Raw genomic sequence first — 20,277 nt, forward strand, 5'->3', positions numbered from 1 at the left:
TTTTTAAAGATAAAATGGTAGACATTTTTACCTAATGATAGGAATGTTTTCTTGTTTTTTAATGTTTTTTCGAATAAAAGACCGTTCTATAAAAGGTGTTCCCGTTATCATGTACGTCCGATCGAGATATTCTACTGTTTATGAATAAGAGAAACAATCCTGCCACTCCCACGAGGTGAGCCAGAGGGGATCTGGGCATGCCACGAGGCGGTGGGAAATCCTCACCTAGGCTCCTCGCCCCTCTAGCAGCCAGCTTTCAGAGAAAGCTGAATTTTATCCCCTCCCAAACCACCTCCCAAGCGGACTCCTTCCTTGTCCCTGATCGTCCTGTTAAGATAGTTAGATGCAAAACGGACTGTCTAGAAAACACAATATTCACGGGACATGAGGATCTTTTGGCAATTTCTTGCTGCCAATTAAAGGACAACTTACAAAGAGATGGGGCGTTGCTTTAGGGTGAGAAACGCAGGCGTTTCCTCTGATGGGTCTGTCTCATTCAAGTTGAAACGCTGAGTAGTGAACTTGTAAAAACAAACTCCAACAATACTTCAGACAGAAAAAGGTCACGTCAGCGCCCAGTCAGCGCTAAAGGATCCTGTTCCTTTAGAGTGGAAAGGAACAGACCTGGAAAAGGTGATAGTGGAGCTACTCATTAGCTCACTTAAAGGGGCAGTGCATGTTTTGTGTCTTATGGAAGTGTACTGCCTATCTGCATCATTTTATTCCTGTGTTCTTTTTCTTTCTGAAAAGTAAAGTCACACCATATATAGCAGCCTGTATTTTATTTATTGAACATAATTCAGAGAAACAAAAGAACAAAGTTCTATGGGATATGCATTATAAAAAGGAGAGTTAATCTCGTTTACAGAAGTGTTCCAGGAGCCGAGATAGTCAGACTTTAAGAGTATCAAAGAGGATCCCATGATAGAGGAATTGTCTTACCCTTGAACTTTGGATGTGTGCAGTCCAGTACACTAGTTTATCTTCAAGGCAATAACCTGCAGAGGGACGGATAGGAGCGCAGAGTTTGTTTTATGACTGCTGTGCTATCGCAGAATGTGACTTACCAGAAGTGAAGCGGCCTAAAGGAATACTGGGACAGTTCTCAAGAGGCAGGGTTTTAAGTGGTCCGGGTCTCACCGGTGCTGAGCCCCGGCAGTTTTTTAAAGGGGGGCTCGAAACGGGTCTCTATCGGGCTCTGTTTTGTGCCGTGGCACAGGAGGTCAGTTTTTGTCCTGACTGCAGGGACAGCAGGCACATCGATGTGCGCGTGCTCACACTGCTCACTTCTCACTAGTTTGCGCTGCTCACACTGCTCACTTCTCACTAGTGGAGAAGTTTAGGCATGACGTCATGCCAGGTGAGCATTGTAGGGGAAAGGAAATGCTTTAAAGGGAGTCATTTTCTCTCTGGATTTCCCTTCTCTTTTTCAAACTCAGGAGCAGCAACATTGACGTGATGTCACCAGGGCTTTAAGTGAAACCTTTTTCAATATTATATACAAATCATAGTTGCTGCTTTGCTTTTTTATCTTATGCAACTAACAACCATTGACAAAGCCAATAGTCCTGACCTGTTGTAGGTACGATGTTACTTGTTTAATCATTTATCTTGATGCAATGACAGAAATAGCAAAATACAAGGTGGGAGGGATTCTATGCTAAGCACAGATTTTTAGCTTACGTGTTTTTAAGCCATACCCTTAATTGCATTGGCCACGCCCCTTTGAGAGACCCACAGTTTTTCCATCCCACTTAAAGCCCTGACAAGAGGCTAGTGCCTTTGAGAGGCAGCAGCTGCTAGAGAAAAGTTAACTTGGAGGACAGTGTGGTGCCTTACTGGGACCGGGAGTGCTCCAGTAACACTGCCCATGCTGAGGGAGGCAGGTACTGCTACTACAGTTACATTGGATAGGCTGAGAGCGTTACTGAAGTAACACAAGCCAAACACCGGTCTTAAAACAACAACTGCTAGCCGGGTCTAGAGGGCTGCTGAAGTAATTTAATTAAAGCAACTAACCTAATTCCCTGTGGGTGGTGCAAGTCTTTTAAAAAAAAAATACTAAGAACCATTTAGACCTTTTTAAAAAACACACATTCATTGCCATGTTATTTTCGGTACAACACATAACTTTGAAGTGCTTTTCCAGCAATTGTTTTTTTTTTTTTATAGAAAATTTCATCAATTTTCTACAATTTCAGCAAAACTAAGGTTGAAAGGTTAAAAGAGCAATATCTTTGGAAGATCTTCCTTTTTATTGAGAACATATTTTGTGCAGTAGAAAAGTGTTAGTTGATTGGGGTTGAGAGCAAAACGAATACATGCTTTTTGTTTAATCCTGCACAGTACTTTTATAAAAGGACGAATTAAAGAAGTGTAAACATAGGGGCTGATTTAAAGTTTTGCGGGCGGAAGTAAGTCAATTGGTAAGGCGGAGTACTTTACTCCCACCATACCTAGGGTCCTCCACCCACTGAATTTAAGAGTTGCCCGCCAAACCTACAGACATCTTTAACCCCTCCCCTGCTGGTGATGGAACCACTCCGTCATCAGCTGCGGTCGCGCTGTGCTGATGACGGAGCGGTTCCGTCACGGCCAGCTCGGCACGTCTGCGCGGATTCCGCGCCTGCCCTGAGCGTTCCATTGAGCAGGCGGGGCCGTGACGGAACCGCTCCGTCATGAGCACAGCGCAACCGCGGCTGGTGACGGAGCGGTTCCGTCACCAGCATGCGCACATCGCGTGGGAATAGCCGCCGCAGTGAAGGGGTTAAACATTGGCAGGAACTGCCATTCACAGCGGTTCCTATTGAAGTTGTAAAAGTTTGACGAACTCCTCCGTCAAACATGAGGGCCGACACCCAAACTTTTACAATGCTTTAGTTTTTCCAAAAAACAAACTCCCAAACCAGGAGTTTGTTTTTGGAAAAAGTAAATAAAATGGCTCCCACTCCACAGGAGTTGTCTTCCACGGTATTAGGGTCAGAAATTTGTTGTTTCTGTTCCTCATCACCACAAAGCTAAAAAAAGAAAAAAAATAGAACACTGTCTACTCTAAATCGGGAGTATGGTGATACCTGTGAACCTACACTCCACAGGGGCGGAGGAGCATCACCCCCCTGCTCTTTGAACAGGAAAAATAAAATGATAATAAAATAGCTATTTTATTTTTTGAAGGTTCGGCGCTGGGTTAGGGCATGGCTGGAGGCACAGCTGGATGAGTCGTTTGCACTCTCCAAGAGGGCATGACTGCTTGGCCGGCCGTCTTGGCCTGACCGAACAGTCATGCGCAATTTGCATGTTCCCCTCGGGCTGCATTACACAGCCTGGTGGGGAACATGCCCAGGCCCCCAGTCCCCATCTGAGCACTGATCCACGGCGCTCAGACCAATCTGAACTCTGCATTGCAGCGTTGTGATTGGGTATGAGGAGCCTGGGTGCTTCCTGGTTCTGGAGAAGCGGAGGAGAGACGCAGCTGGTGGACGATGTAAGTGGTATTTAAAAATATATATATTTTGGCCACCCACCTCCACCAGTCCCCCAACCTTCATTCCCTGCCAGCTGCTACTGATACTCCGCTGGTCTGTCAGAGGATTATGTCAGCGACGCAGCCGGAGTAGGCTTTGTCACTGACATAATTAAGGTCTGCTTGCCTGTAAATCAGGCGGGTAGACCCTCAGTTTGGCTGAGGGAGTACTTTGCCACCTTTGACAGATCAGCCTCTTCCTCAAACCCTAAATCAGCCCCTTATAAATGCTTTGCTCTTGGATTTATTGAACCTCAATGTTGCTTAAAATTTAGAAAATTGATATTTTCAAAACAAGGGATTTGTGGAAAAACATTCCAATGTTATACATTGAATAGAGCATGAAAGGGTCACATTTTTGTTATTAAAACTGGACTGAAATTATTTTAGTTAACTTATAAAAGAACCTGAGCTACCCAGGGGAAACTAGATTGCTTTCTTGAATTATACAAATGCATGTATACCCCAAATGGCAGTCGTGGGGTATGTAAGGCGAACATTGTAAAGTTACAAATGAGAATTGAAATAGGTGATATAGCGAGAGAGCATGTTGCAGCAGAGTGCTGCTGAACTAACCCAGCCCAACGAGATGGAAAGTCACGCCCTGGTACTCCAGTGACACCTGTTAGCCGGGGCTAGGAGAGACACTAAAGTAACACAGCCTCTGAGGATTGGGAGTCAAGTATTACTCCTAGAGAGACGCCCTCTTGAGGGCTGGGAGAGGGTTCGGAGTGCTGCTGCAGTAACACAGCCTCTGAGGAGGGCGGCCAAGCACTAGTACGGTGTGTGTACCGCTGAAGTCCAACAGCCCCTTGAGAGAGAGTCAAGCGCTGCTCTTACAGCGACACATGCTGGCTACCACTGGGACTGTTGCTGCAATAATACAGCCCCATGGAAAACAATAATACAGCCTCTGGGAAAAGCCAGTGCTCCTACAGTGAAACCTGCTGAATAGGCTGGGACAGCTGCTGGATTAACACAGTCTCACTGGGCGGGACAAGTACTGCTCTTACGGGGACCCCTGGTCGTTAAAGGTTGAACTGTAATATCAGAAAGTGGCGGACTGAAAATGAGACATGGAGAGAGCTATGTAAATTATCTGCTTATAAATAATGTCCAATGTGTATGTGCTAGTTTCCCAAATGTCAGCAGGACGTCCGGGGTACTCTGTCCGGTTGGCACCCTTCTTCTTGTTCTTCTTGTAGGTTAGATGGCTAGCACATCACATTTGTGCGCTCAGGCATCACCGATTGACATTCTCCACATAGTTGACAGGGAAGAGGCCCTCGCGCCCACGGAAGCGACCATGCCACCAGGAGGGATCTGAGCTGTTCAGCACTTCAATGATATCATTACAATGGAATCCCAGCTCGTCGTCCTCAAGTGCTTCAAAGTCGTAGAGGGCGCGAACCAGACGCTAGAAGGAAAGAAGGGAGAGAAGGCAGGTTAGGTTATCTGACGGTGGGAAGTGGAACAGCAGCAAAAGGACTCAAGGCTTCTCCTGTATGGAAGGGGGAGCATGCTCTGCCCTCAGACTGTGAGGCCTGAAATGTAGTTACAGAGTACTGTAAGGGGTCTCAAAGCTTCCTTTCTGCTCTGTTGTCTGGTGGTGAGAAGAACTGGACCTCCAACTAGGGGAGAGATCACTGTCGCATAGTTTGAATAAGTGCCATGGTCACCTCTAGTAGTAAGCTTTTGAATTGCAGCTGTAGATGGAATTGCTACCTTTCTGTACTGATCATAATCACCTGTTCTACTCGTGGCAGTGTAAAGTAGAACTGAAGCTGCAGAGGATTTTATAGCGCCCTCCGCAGCTGGGAAGATGTCATGCACGGGCCTTTGAAAAGTGGACCTGCATCTATGGAAAATACCCCACCTCCTTTAGCAGCGTGGAGAAGTGCCACATTGTCCCTAGTAGTGAGATGGTGACAATGGCGGCTGCCTCTGTACGGAGTTGTGGGGCAGGTGGTTGGAAAGGGGAAAGGCATGATATAAAAAAAAAAGTACTTCACTTCTTCGTCACTGCACGTCTCTCCTCAGTCCTCGCAGAGCACCGGCAGCACCCAGTCTCCCGGGGCTCTCCCAGCCAATCAGGACTCTGCTCAGTCTGAGTGTCCGAAATGGCCACTGAGGCCGTAACTGGGAGTCTGGACATGTTTTCCACTGTGATGTGTTGGACAGCCCCAGAGGGCCGACCAAGCCTTCATGCGCACTTAGGGAGGGAGTGCAAACCATTCCTGCTACCTCTGACGGTGGGTAGGCTAGCCTCACCCCACCCGATCAGGCTGGAGTCGGAGTCCCAAAATGATAACTTCTTGTTATTATCATTTTATTTTATACAATAAGTTATTATCATTTTATTTTTTATTTTGCACTGCTCAACAAACAGCAGGGCAGCGCTCCTCCGCCTTAGTGGAGGAGCCGCCACTGGCTGGTTATATGCAGCCTTAGGTAATCTCACTACCCCTCCTGTACTGTATTAGGAACAATCTAGCACCCTGCCATAATGTGGCAAAGAGAGCAGATGCAGCAATAAAGGATTTCACAACTTTCCCTACTGAGAGAAAATTTCCAACGCTGCCCTCTGGTGGCATGAACTGGAACTGCAGGGCCAGAATTGATCACATCAATCAATCAGGGTTTGCAAAGAACGGCTGCTTCACCCGTAAAGGTCTGGTGGTGCTGTGGGGTTCATGGTGCTTTATCATGCTGCCTGTGCCTATTGGTTGAACATTCAGGTCTTGAGGTCCTTCCTGAACTGCTGGAGTGAGGGTGAGGCTCTGAGGTGCAGGGCGAGGGTGTTCCAGGTCTTCGCTGCCAGGGGATAGAAGGAGTGGCCTCCGCTGTTTGATCGGCAGATGCGTTCAGTGGCTGCTAGGAAGAGGGCTCTGGAATGGAGTTTCCTGTAGGTTGGTGGAAATTCACTCGTTTGTTGAGGTACGCCGGTCCTTCATTGTGTAGTGCTTTGTAGGCATGGGTGAGCAGCTTCAACTGGCATCTCTTGGCGCTTGATAGACAATGGAGTTTCCCGAGGCAAGGGGTGATGTGCGTCTGTCTGGGGAGTCCCAGGATGATCTGGAGTTTCCTTATGAGTTGGGCGATGATTCCTACATAGAGGGAGTTGATATAGTCAAGATTGCTGGAGACGAGCGCTTGAGTGACTGTTCGCCTGGTGTTGGGCGAGAGCCATCTGAAGATTTTCCTGAGCATTTGGAGGGTGAGGAAGCAAGCGGAGGAGACGGCACTGACCTGCTTCTTCATGGATAGCTGGCTTGCAAGGATGATGCCGAGGGTACGGGAGTGTTCAGTGGGTTTTGGGGTAGGTCCCAGCTCAGGTGGCCACCATTCGTTGTTCCATAGGGTGTCCTTGCCTTTCCTGAAAATGGATACTTCTGTCTTCTCTGAGTTTAATTTGAGACAGTTGTTCATCCAGACGGCCACTTCCTTCATGCATCTTTGGAACGTGTCTTTGATGGTTCTTGGGTCGTTTGTCAGGGAGAGGGTGAGTTGGGTGTCGTCAGCATAGGAGATGATATTGAGTCCGTGGCTCCTGAGGATGTTGTGCAGGGGTGTCATGTATACATTAAAGAAAATTGGGTTGAGGGATGAGTCTTGAGGTACACCGCTGGTGATGTTCTTAGGGAGCGTGGAGTACGGGGGGGGGGGGAGTTTGATCTTCTGCTTTCTTCCTGTGAGGTAGGATGCGATCCACTTGAGGACTGCTCCTTGGATTCCGATCTGGTGGAGTCTGTTGATGAGAGTGTGGTGGGATACGGTTATGAAGGCTGCTGAGATGTCAAGGAAGATGAGAGCTGCTGTTTCTCCGTAGTCTGGCAGCATTCTGATGTCATGGTTTGCTCGGAGGCTGACTTAAGAGGGGTCCATAATGTTGTGGTTCTCCAGATGTCTGGTTAGCTGGATGTTGATAGCTTTTTCGATTACCGTGGCTGGGGAGGGGAGCAGGTAGATGGGTCGGTAGTTCTTGGGATCTTCTGGGTTGGAGGATTGTTTGTTCCGCAGCGGCTTCATGTCAGCATGTTTCCATTTCTGGGGGAAGTGGGCTGTGGTGAACAACGAGTTGAGGACCTTGGTGAGTTCTTTGCTGATGGGTTTATTGCTGAGGTTGAATATGTAGTGGGGGCTGGGGTCAGCTGGGGCTCCAGAGTGGACGGATCTCATGATGGACGCTGTTTCTTTCTTGGTGAAGGTGTTCTACGAGGTGAGATGGTGTGAGTGGGCGTCGGTTGGCGTGAGGAGGTTGGGGGGTTGGAGTGAGAAAACTTGGTAGATGGTGCAGATTTTGTTGTGAAAAAAGTCTGAGAGGGTGTCACAGAGGGTGTGATGATATTTCTGGTAGCCGAGTGGTTGGTGAACTTCTTAACTATGTTGAGCAGTTCCTTGCTGTTGTTGGAGCTGTTTTGATGTGGGTGGCTAGGGCAGTTTTCTTGGTGTTCTTCAGGAGATGGTAGTATCGGTTGAGGGCGTCTTTGAATTGTTTTCAGTCCTCAAGGGTCTTACTGGCACGCCATTTTCTTTACTTCTGTCTGCAGTCACTTTTCAGGGGTTTCAGTTCTGCAGTGAACCAGTTGGGGTATCATGTTCGTTTCTTGGGGTTGGTGGCTTTCCTTGGTGTGACTTTGTCAGTGCTTGCTGTGATCCAGTTCGTGAGGTTTTCCTCTACTTGTTCTGATGAAATGAATGCAATGGTGATAGGTCCAGGTGAGCTTCTCGGTGTGGGTGTATTTTACTCTGTTGCTGGCTGAGAAGATGGGGGTTAAGCGTGTGTCCTGCGGAGTGGGTGTGGTGGGTGACAAGCTGCTTGAATCCGAGGTTAGCCATGCTTTAACATCCACCTTCAGAAGTGAGAGAATTGGCATGGTGCCCAAAAGTGGTGGTTGTACTGCAACTATAGAGGATTTTCCTGCTGTCATTGTATGGGGAAGACAATGCTAATCCGCACTCTGGTGGCATGAAGAGGAATTGCAGGTGCAAAGGGTCACAGCTCTAGAGCTGGAGAAATGTCATTCTCTGTCTTCAAGCAGTGAGTTGTGGAACAGCTGCTACAAAGGTTCCCACACTTTTACCTACAGAGGGAGAGGGATCATGCCCTGATTTTTGGTGGTATGAAAAGGAACTGCAAGTACAGAGCAGATCACATCTCCTCTAAGGCAGACGGAGATTGTGCCCTACAGGAGTGAAGATGTTGCTGATCAGCCCTTAAAACTCCACAAGACTTCGTGAGTTTCCTGGTTTCTTCTGCAACAGCAGAGTCATTATGATCTGCTCTCCTGTGGTAAGAAGTGGAGCTGCAGTCACTGGGGGTTCACAACTCCTCCTGCAGCAGAAGTGTTGTTACAATCGAGGGGTGAAAATTTGAACTGCGGGTACAGACGGATTACAGTCCCTGCTGCAATGGGAGCAGTGCCACAGTGCGCTGTAGAAAGTGAATGTAAGGAGCAATCAGGGCCGGCTCTAGGGCGGTGCGACCGGTGCCACCACACTGGGTGGTGACTTCAGGGGGGCGCCAAGTTTGCAAGTTAATTTTGGTTTTAAAAGCGCCTGCTGCCGCGTTCCTTGCCTCTAGAAATTTCCAGGCAAAATAAAAATGTCAAGTTAACTTTGATGATTAATGTTTTTCCTGGAGAGAGATCGGAGTTTTCTCTAGCTAAGGTCTTGACTGATCATAAAATAGCACGGAGGATTATTATGCCTGCTGCAAAGAACGTGTACCATGCAGATCACAAAGTGCTTATACTGTAAACAGGTGAGTGGGTTACTGCTTTGCGAAGAGACACCCTTTTGTTACTTGCAGTTTATAAGTTAATATCGTAATATAGAACAGTGAAGTATTAACTGTCATCAAAGAACTGCATGCACACTGCAAAGTATCGATTAGAGCAGTGGTTCCCAAACTTTTGACTCCTGAGGACCCCCATTGAGTCACCACTGGAAGCCGGGGACCCTCAAGCAATTTGTATGAGTTTAATTCAAATATTAAAACAGTAATTCGAAAAAAATACACACGTGTGCACACAAAACAAAGACTCAAAGTACTTAGGGGCAGATTTACAATAAGTGACGCATCCATGCATACCAGCAGGGATGCGCCACTTATTGTGTGCCATGCCTCCGCCAACATTGATGCGCCGCATTTACAATGCTGCGCCTCATGGAGCAAAAAAGCACAGATGCATGACGCATCTGTGCCGTAAAGGTGGCGCATTGCTGGAGTTGAGTCGCAAGCGCGACACAGCTCCAGCAATGCTCTGGGGGGCCGAATCTTGTTAATGCTGCGTCAATCCTTACACCTGCTTCAAGCAGGCGCAGGGTTTTGACGCAGCATGGGCCCCAAAGTGACTGTGTGAAATCTTGTAGATTTCACTCAGCCACTTTTAGGAGGCGTTCCTGTGCCAGAACGCCTCCTTCTGGCGCAGGGCTTTACAATGTGGCGTCTCTCTCAGATGCGTCACGTTGTAAATACCCTGCACCATGGTGCATCTTTTGCGTCGCCGCTGCATCACGAAAGTGACGCAACAGTGGCATAAAAGAGAAGCAAGGGGCTTGTAAATCTGCCCCTAAGGATTTTGGGGCCAGATGTATGACCATTTCATTTAGCGCCTCGCAATTGGCGACACATTGCGAGTGGCAAATTGCGAGTCGCTAAATGAAATGTACAACAGTGTGTTTAACACTGTTTCGGATTCCCAATGGGGTCGCAAATTGCGAGGTTCATTAATATTAATGAGTCTCTCGCAATTTGCGAGCCTATTGGGAATGCCAGCCCTCCTAGGTATGGTGCCTGCTGGGCTCTGCAGGCCACCATGTCTGGGACTGCTTTTAAATAAAGCAGTTAAAAAAAAAATGCAGCCCATTTACCATGCATTAAAAAAAAAAAAAAAAAATGAAACGTTTTCGTTTCATTTTCTAAGGGCAGGCAGAGGTCCCTGGGACCACTGCCTGCCCTTAAAAAATAATTTTGCATGCATTTGAAAGGGGAAGGGGTCCATTGAGGACCCCTTCCCATTTGCAAATGCATTAGCATCTACTTGAAGAAAGTGGTAATTGCAAGTGTTTTTCGACCGCAAAACATTTGTACATGGTTTTAAGACTCGCTATTTGGAAGAGAATGCCCCTTTCAAATAGCAAGTTGCAAAACCTATTTAGCGAGTCGCAAACAAATTGCGACTCGCGAAATAGGCAATGTACGTGGCCCAATACGTTTTTGCATGTGAAAGCGGGTTCACAAACCCGTTCACGCATATAAAAACGGATCGTACATCTGGCCCTTAGTATTTTATATTGAAGTAATAGCCCCTCTGTCACATGTATTTCATTTGTTTTATAGCATCTCTCATACCATTGTAGGATGTCAGAGCACTTTACATCACACACATATAGAGACATTGAATCGTACATGTAAATCAGTGTGTATATAAAATGTTTAAAGAGTGCTTGGTTTGGAAAAGCACAAACTCAGGATTCAGAACATAACACAGTGGCTAGCACTGACTTTAACATGAAAAATGTAAATCCACCCAAATAAATCTTTTTAGCAGCATCAGGATAATGAATAACTGGGAAAAAAACAAAAGTTACTAACTGGTACCATGCAGTTTGCAAGCAGCTCTTTGATGACAGTTTATAGGTCCCTCTGCTACATTACGATTGTCACTTATGAAGTGCACAGTAACAAAAGAATTTCTGTGACAAAAGCAGTAACCACGAACCTATGCACATAAAATACTGTTTTTTTAAATACATGTTACACGTTCTATGCAGTAGGCACATTAACCCTCTGTGCTACATTAGTTAAGTCAAAGCTGCCGCTAAACAAAACTCTCCTCACGCTCCAGCAGGTACATTAATCACTGGCTTTATCTTGACACTTTTATTGCTGCTGGAAAGCTGTTAATTATACAAGAAACTTTTCTGTGCTTTTAAGACTGTTGCCTGCGGACCCCCTGGGAATGTGTCACGGACCCCTGGGGGTCCGCGGACCACAGTTTGGGAAACACTGGATTAGAGCATAGAATAATGTTGCAAATAGGGTTCATTTGGGTAGAAATCGATTCTTATTATTAAAGAGAACCCACACCTATGGTGTTCCATTTTCAATTCTGAGTTTGTGCTTCTCCAGACCAAGCACTCTTATACTATCCTGCCTACCAGTATAGATGACATGTCACTCCTACACCTTGTAGTTCTCTGGCTTATGTACCATTTCCTAAACACTGATTTGCACATGTATGATTGATTGTCTCTGTGTAATGTGTGTGTGATGCAAAATGCTCTGACACTACATTGTTATGAGTTGAGCTTTATTACTAATTAAATGCATCTGAAAGAGAGTGGTTGTGGGGACTTGAGGGGCACTGTCAGAGGGTGGCAGTGAGGGAATCCGTGGTGGAGGTGGTCACTACCTCTACCGTGGATGGGGGGGTACCAACAAACACTGTCTCACCATGCGCCACCAGTGCTAAAGTTGGCCCAGGGAGCAATGCTTTTTAAAACTAGAAAAGGCGTGTCTGCAACAGCAGGAGCGCTATGACTCGCCCTTTGTGGTAAGAAGTGATATAATAGCTTTAAAGGTGGCCTCACGGCTGCACTGTGGCGCCAGAGCTGTTCGCCCCTTGTGGTCATGAGTGGGACTGCAATAACTGGGAGCCTTAAGTTACAACTAGCCCTTCAGTGGGGAAGAGAACACTACACACGGCGGTGCAGAAGCGGGAGGTAGGCAGAAGCCCTGGCAGTACCTGGGGTTGGCTGTGTGCGGGGGTGTCGGGTGGCCTCCGGTGACCAGATGCCATGCTGCTCTCATCTCCGACAGAGAAACAAGGGCTGCCCGATGTCTTTTGTTCCACAGTCCCGAGTCGCCTGTCCTGGAGGAGAGAGGAGAGAAGAAGAAAACTGATGAGAAAACCAGAGTCCGTGAAGAACTGGAATGGGGGTCAGCACGTCAGACTGGAAAGGCAGGGATGCTGTAGGGCAGGGCTGAGGCACACAGGCAAAAATGTGCATGGGTCGCTGGACTGGAAAGGCAGGGATGCTGTAGGGCAGGGCTGAGGCACACAGGCAAAAATGTGCATGGGTCGCGGGACTGGAAAGGCAGGGATGCTGTAGGGCAGGGGTGAGGCACACAGGCAAAAATGTGCATGGGTCGCGGGACTGGAAAGGCAGGGATGCTGTAGGGCAGGGCTGAGGTACACAGGCAGAAATGTGCATGGGTCGCTGGACTGGAAAGGCAGGGATGCTGTAGGGCAGGGCTGAGGCACACAGGCAAAAATGTGCATGGGTCGCGGGACTGGAAAGGCAGGGATGCTGTAGGGCAGGGCTGGGGTACACAGGCAAAAATGTGCATGGGTCGCTGGTCTGGAAAGGCAGGGATGCTGTAGGGCAGGGCTGAGGTGCACAGGCAGAAATGTGCATGGGTCGCTAGACTGAAAAGGCAGGGATGCTGTAGGGCAGGGCCGAGGTACACAGGCAAAAATGTGCATGGGTCGCTGGTCTGGAAAGGCAGGGATGCTGTAGGGCAGGGCTGAGGTACACAGGCAGAAATGTGCATGGGTCGCTGGACTGGAAAGGCAGAGATGCTGTAGGGCAGGGCTGAGGTACACAGGCAGAAATGTGCATGGGTCGCTGGACTGAAAAGGCAGGGATGCTGTAGGGCAGGGCCGAGGTACACAGGCAAAAATGTGCATGGGTCGCTGGTCTGGAAAGGCAGGGATGCTGTAGGGTAGGGCTGAGGTACACAGGCAGAAATGTGCATGGGTCGCTGGTCTGGAAAGGCAGGGATGCTGTAGGGCAGGGCTGAGGTACACAGGCAGAAATGTGCATGGGTCGCTGGTCTGGAAAGGCAGGGATGCTGTAGGGCAAGGCTGAGGTACACAGGCAGAAATGTGCATGGGTCGCTGGACTCGAAAGGCAGGGATGCTGTAGGGCAGGGCTGAGGTACATAGGCAGAAATGTGCATGGGTCGCTGGTCTGGAAAGGCAGGGATGCTGTAGGGCAGGGCTGAGGTACACAGGCAGAAATGTGCATAGGGCTCTAGACTGGAAAGGCAGGGATGTTGTAGGGCAGGGCTGAGGTACACAGGCAGAAATGTGCATGGGTCGCTGGTCTGGAAAGGCAGGGATGCTGTAGGGCAGGGCTGAGGTACACAGGCAGAAATGTGCATGGGTCGCTGGACTGAAAAGGCAGGGATGCTGTAGGGCAGGCCGAGGTACACAGGCAAAAATGTGCATGGGTCGCTGGTCTGGAAAGGCAGGGATGCTGTAGGGCAAGGCTGAGGTACACAGGCAGAAATGTGCATGGGTCGCTGGACTCGAAAGGCAGGGATGCTGTAGGGCAGGGATGAGGTACACAGGCAGAAATGTGCATGGGTCGCTGGACTGAAAAGGCAGGGATGCTGTAGGGCAGGGCTGAGGTACACAGGCAAAAATGTGCATGGGTCGCTGGTCTGGAAAGTCAGGGATGCTGTAGGGCAGGGCTGAGGTACACAGGCAGAAATGTGCATGGGTCGCTGGTCTGGAAAGGCAGGGATGCTGTAGGGCAGGGCTGAGGTACACAGGCAGAAATGTGCATGGGTCGCTGGTCTGGAAAGGCAGGGATGCTGTAGGGCAAGGCTGAGGTACACAGGCAGAAATGTGCATGGGTCACTGGACTCGAAAGGCAGGGATGCTGTAGGGCAGGGATGAGGTACACAGGCAGAAATGTGCATGGGTCGCTGGTCTGGAAAGGCAGGGATGCTGTAGGGCAGGGCGGAGGTACACAGGCAGAAATGTGCATAGGGCTCTAGACTGGAAAGGCAGGGATGTTGTAGGGCAGGGCTGAGGTACACAGGCAGAAATGTGCATGGGTCGCTGGTCTGGAAAGGCAGGGATGCTGTAGGGCAGGCCGAGGTATGCAGGCAGAAATGTGCATGGGTCGCTGGACTGGAAAGCCAGGGATGCTGTAGGGCAGGGCTGAGGTACACAGGCAGAAATGTGCATGGGGCTCTAGACTGGAAAGGCAGGGATGCTGTAGGGCAGGCCGAGGTACACAGGCAGAAATGTGCATGGGTCGCTGGACTGGAAAGGCAGGGATGCTGTAGGGCAGGGCTGAGGTACACAGGCAGAAATGTGCATGGGTCGCTGGACTGGAAAGGTAGGGATGCTGTAGGGCAGGGCTGAGGTGCACAGGCAGAAATGTGCATGGGTCGCTAGACTGAAAAGGTAGGATGGTGTTGGGCAGGGCTGAGGTACACAGGCAGAAATGTGCATGGGTCGCTGTACTGAAAAGGCAGGGATGCTGTAGGGCAGGGCTGAGGTACACAGGCAGAAATGTGCATGGGTCGCTGGACTGGAAAGGCAGAGATGCTGTAGGGCAGGGCTGAGGTACACAGGCAGAAATGTGCATGGGTCGCTGGACTGGAAAGGCAGAGATGCTGTAGGGCAGGGCTGAGGTACACAGGCAGAAATGTGCATGGGTCGCTGGACTGGAAAGGCAGAGATGCTGTAGGGCAGGGCTGAGGTACACAGGCAGAAATGTGCATGGGGCTCTAGACTGGAAAGGCAGGGATGTTGTAGGGCAGGGCTGAGGTACACAGGCAGAAATGTGCATGGGTCGCTGGTCTGGAAAGGCAGGGATGCTGTAGGGCAGGGCTGAGGTACACAGGCAGAAATGTGCATGGGTCGCTGGACTGGAAAGGCAGAGATGCTGTAGGGCAGGCCGAGGTACACAGGCAGAAATGTGCATGGGTCGCTGGACTGGAAAGGCAGGGATGCTGTAGGGCAGGGCTGAGGTACACAGGCAGAAATGTGCATGGGTCGCTGGACTGGAAAGGCAGGGATGCTGTAGGGCAGGGCTGAGGTGCACAGGCAGAAATGTGCATGGGTCGCTAGACTGAAAAGGTAGGATGGTGTTGGGCAGGGCTGAGGTACACAGGCAGAAATGTGCATGGGTCGCTGTACTGAAAAGGCAGGGATGCTGTAGGGCAGGGCTGAGGTGCACATGCAGAAATGTGCATGGGTCGCTGTACTGAAAAGGCAGGGATGCTGTAGGGCAGGGCTGAGGTACACAGGCAGAAATGTGCATGGGTCGCTGGACTGGAAAGGCAGAGATGCTGTAGGGCAGGGCTGAGGTACACAGGCAGAAATGTGCATGGGTCGCTGGACTGAAAATGCAGGGATGCTGTAGGGCAGGGCTGAGGTACACAGGCAGAAATGTGCATGTGTCGCTGGACTGGCAAGGCAGGGGTGCTGTAGGGCAGGGCTGAGGTACACAGGCAGAAATGTGCATGGGTCGCTGTACTGAAAAGGCAGGGATGCTGTAGGGCAGGGCTGAGGTACACAGGCAGAAATGTGCATGGGTCGCTGGACTGGAAAGGCAGAGATGCTGTAGGGCAGGCCGAGGTACACAGGCAGAAATGTGCATGGGTCGCTGGACTGGAAATGCAGGGATGCTGTAGGGCAGGGCTGGGGTGTACTGGCAGGGATGTGTGTATGCTCGTGTACAAAAAAGGGAGGGATTGAAATAGAATCAAAGAGCTATGTATTAGTCTCCGGATTACATTACAGGACATCACTATGTGTAGGCCATATTTCTGAAATAAGAAGGGCATGAAGGTCAGAATTCGGGTGAAATGGCAGAGTTGGGTGTGAGTCTCTGCTGGAGTAACAGGGGTGCCGAAGGCAAAACTGAGGCGCAGCGGCAAAGCTGTGTGTGGGCCTCAGTAGTAAAATTGCAAGGGATGCTGGAGGTTTGTGCCAAGTACCGCTTGAGCTTCGACATATCCAGTATCCTCCTGGTTCGAGCGTCTCCAAGATGTGCCCGGCGGCATCCTGTCCAAGCTGACCACACGCCTATCCTGAAAGACAAGCATACTAGCTAAAAAAACAATCATGTCAACATGATTCACAGTAAAAAATAATCTCAAAATGCCATGGAGAGTTTAGGTTTCACAGTAAAGGTTACCTGTCCGTAAATCTAGTTCTCCAAGGTTGGTCTGTTTACTACATTTAAATGCTTTTGTAAGTCAGGTGGGGAACTTGGTGCCAAATACCATCACAATAATGTTCATGTTTGTGACCTAGGGTGGTCACTTTAAAACAGTTTTTAGATTTTTCAAGCAGCAAGGGAGATTGACTAGCAGCCATTTAAAAATGCCCTCAAAGGCCAATGCAATAATATAAAAAGTATTAATTAACAAGTCAAAACATTACTAAAGGATCTTTGCTCTGGGAGGCCATGAAAGATGCCAATGCAAGAGAAGTAGCATTATAGCCAAATAACCTCTTCTGCATTCACGTTTTTTCAGAATCGCATCCTTTAAATAGAGTATCAAGGCATAATACCCTGGTGGAAGGACAGAAGGGACCACTGGTACCGCTCACAGCAATGTTTATTGAGTTAAATTCATTTTCATCGTGGTTGTTTTCACCACAGAAACCAGGCTTTCACTTTTTGTAGCATGAACGTTTCAGAAACAGATCCACATGCTTCATGTATGCCGTCATCCCTGACAGACACAATATTCAGGGGTGCTCAATGTGAAAAGACATTTTCTGGGAGATATTAAATAATTGGCAAGGGATTTGTCAATGTAGTAAAATTCCAAAGCGATGTTAGATTCTGCTAATGGTGTTGTTCAGTCTTCAAAAAAATGAAAGAGAACTAACTTACTTCACCTTAATGGTTTTTAGACCACTTTTGACCCTCCCCGGGAACGATCCAGAAACTGGTGTAGGGAGCATCATTAGCAGCATTGTCACCATCCCCGATTTATAACTACGTCTGATTGGCACCATCAGGATTGACATTGAAACACATGCTATCAAGGCTTTCAATGTCAATGCCAATCGCACCATCTAGGAATTTCATCCAAGGTGAGATTTTTCATTTCAAGTCTGGAAAGCAGGAGAGCGGGAAGGAAGACAAGCAAGAGAACACTTGCCTTCCACACCCAAAGACAACATGTCCACAAAGACCGATCCGCTTCAACCTTCTCCCCCCACCAAAGCACAGTAGCTATTAAGCTTTACTTCTGCTTGAAAAGTTCTCTATCTCAGGTTATCTACAGAGGTGTAGATTCCAGGAACCTTTTAAGGACTTCTCTCTCATTGGGGACTCCAGCAGGCAGCAGAAGTAGTAGTGCTGGCGATAAAAGAAAATCCTCCAATTTCTAAATCCGAAGGAGAATCCATCGGTGCAGGTTATTCCCCTGCAGGAATGCACCCTCTGCATTTAGCACCTCCTTCAGTCATAAGAGGCTTCTCCATTACGATCCCACCTTTAATTGTGCTTTGGTTCTTGTTCAATGCCCCGAGATAGCGGAATGGAGTTTGAGCTGAAGCAGGAATTTCAAATCCTAAACTCTTGGCAGAGTAGTTTACTTGGACTCCTCTTAGTTTGCCTCTCATTATTTCATATTCACATGGAACAGATTCCCGTAGGTATTTATGTGTTTTGCCCTGCTGAAGGTGTCTGGTGGGCCTCAGTTTCCAGTGGTGACCTGCTTGTGACAAGAAGATTTTTTAGGTTCTTTGCAAGTTCAAATATGACTTCAGACACCTAGCACAACAACACAGGGCAGATAGCCCCATACCGTACAATATTGACATGCAAGTGGTACGTGTCATGTCATATGTCAACAGACTACGTAAACAAATGATGGATGGAATGCTGAATAAATCATACATTCACCCCAGTCAAGAGATCTGGGTTAAATCCATTGTTCTTTTGCTCACCATGCCACCCCAGTTTAGACCCAGCCATATGCAAACTAGTCTTGACCCTGTGCCTCATAGGACCAGTCCAGACCGAACTGCCAAGCCTGGTCCTCCCTGGACCGTAAACAAGCATCCTGGGAATGGTTTCGGGGTATGTCACCCTTCATCAGCCAGGCTAGCTTGAATCCAGTGGCACAGTGAGCAAGGGACCCACGTCTCGGCATGCCCATACCACTTTAGGTGAAAAGTGCTAAGCAAATAAATGATGGACGGAATGCTGAATAAATCATACACTCACCCCCAGTCAAGAGATATGGGTTAAATCCGTTATTCTTTTGATCACCATGCCACCCCAGTTTAGACCCAGCTATATGTAAATCAGTCTTGACCATGTGCCTCATAGGAATAGTCCTGAACGAACTGCCAAGCCAGGTCCTCCCTGAACCGGAAACAAGCATCCTGGGCCTGTTTCTGGGTATTACCCTTCATCTTCCAGACTAGCCTGAATCCAGAAGCACAGTGAGTAAGGGACCCGCGTCTGGCCATGCCCACCCCACTTAGGGTGAAAAGTGCAATGCAAACAGGGAGGACTTGGCCAAGCAGTTCGGTCTGGACTGTTCCCATTGGGTGCAGGGTCAAGACTGATTTACATATGGCTGGGTCCAAACTAGAATGGCATGGTGAGCAAAAAAAATGATGGATTTAGGCCCAGATCTCTGTTCTGGGGTGAATGTATAACATTGTTCTGCATTATGTCCATCAAATGTTGTTTTTGCATTTGTCACCCAGAGTGGGACGGGTATGCCCAGACGTGGGTCCCGTGCTCTCCATGCCACTGGAGTCAAGCTATCCTGGCTAATGAGGGCTGAAAGCCCGAAACCTGTCCTAGGATGCTTGTTTCCAGTCCAGGGGGGACCTGGCCTGGCAGTTTGGGCTGGACTGTTCCCATTGGGCGCAGGGTCAAGACTGATTTGCATATGGCTGGGTCCAAACTGGAATGGCATGGTGAGCAAAAAAACCGACGGATTTAGGCCCAGATCTCTGTATTGGGGTGAATATATGACATTGTTCTGCATTCTGTCCAAAAAATTTTGTTTTTGCATTTGTCACCCTGAGTTGGACGGGTATGCCCAGACGTGGGTCCCGTGTTCTCCATGCCACTGGAGTCAAGCTATCCTGGCTGATGAGGGCTGAAAGCCTGAAACCGGTCCTAGGATGCTTGTTTCCAATCCAGAGAGGACCTGGTTTGGCAGCTCGGGCTGGACTGTTCCCATTGGGCGCAGAGTCAAGACTGATTTGCATATGGCTGGCTCCAAACTGGAATGGCATGGTGAGCAAAACAACGATGGATTTAGGCCCAGACCTCTGTACTGGGGTGAATGTATGACATTGTTCTGCATTCTGTCCATCAATTGTTGTTTTTGCCTTTGTCACCCCGAGTAGGATGGGTGTGCCCAGACGTGGGTCCCGTTCTCTCCATGCCACTGGAGTCAAGCTATCCTGGCTGATGAGGGCTGAAAGCCTAAAACCTGTCCTAGGATGCTCAGTTCATGTCCAGGGAGGACCTTGCCTTGAAGTTTGGGCTGGACTGTTCCAATTGGGCGCAGGGTCAAGACTGATTTGCATATGGCTGGGTCCAAACTGGAATGGCACGGTGAGCAAAAAAATACTATGGATTTAGGCCCAGATCTCTGTATTGGGGTGAATGTATGACATTGTTCTGCATTCTGTCCATCAATTGTTGTTGTTGTATTTGTCACCCTGAGTAGGATGGGTGTGCCCAGACGTGGGTCCCGTGCTCTCCATGCCACTGGAGTCAAACTATCCTGGCTGATGAGGGCTGAAAGCCTGAAACCAGTCCTAGGATGCTTATTTCCTGTCCAGGGAGGACCAGGCCTGGCAGGTCGGGCTGGACTGTTCCCATTGGGTGCAGGGTCAAGACTGATTTGCATATGGCTGGGTCTAAACAGGAATGGCATGGCGAGCAAAGAAACAATGTATTTAGGCCCAGACCTCTGTATTGGGGTAAATGTATGACATTGTTCTGCA

General features: G+C 48.7%; 1 protein-coding gene across 1 annotated transcript in view; it reads right to left on the reverse strand.

The window, feature by feature from the left end:
* Window positions 1–765: 765 nt before the first annotated feature.
* Window positions 766–20,277, reverse strand: part of GRAP2 (GRB2 related adaptor protein 2) — a 347,855-nt gene continuing 328,343 nt past the window's right edge. Inside the window, exons 7-9 of the mRNA XM_078683398.1 lie at window positions 16,275–16,367; window positions 12,277–12,402; window positions 766–4,940 (exon numbers count right to left, since the gene is read on the reverse strand). Of these exons, the coding sequence (XP_078539524.1) occupies window positions 4,767–4,940; window positions 12,277–12,402; window positions 16,275–16,367 (393 nt within the window). The 3' untranslated portion in view covers window positions 766–4,766. The remainder of the gene's footprint in view (window positions 4,941–12,276; window positions 12,403–16,274; window positions 16,368–20,277) is intronic.

The sequence above is a fragment of the Lissotriton helveticus genome, chromosome 1_1 (genome assembly GCF_964261635.1).
Source record: "Lissotriton helveticus chromosome 1_1, aLisHel1.1, whole genome shotgun sequence".
NCBI classification, from domain to species: Eukaryota; Metazoa; Chordata; class Amphibia; order Caudata; family Salamandridae; genus Lissotriton; species Lissotriton helveticus.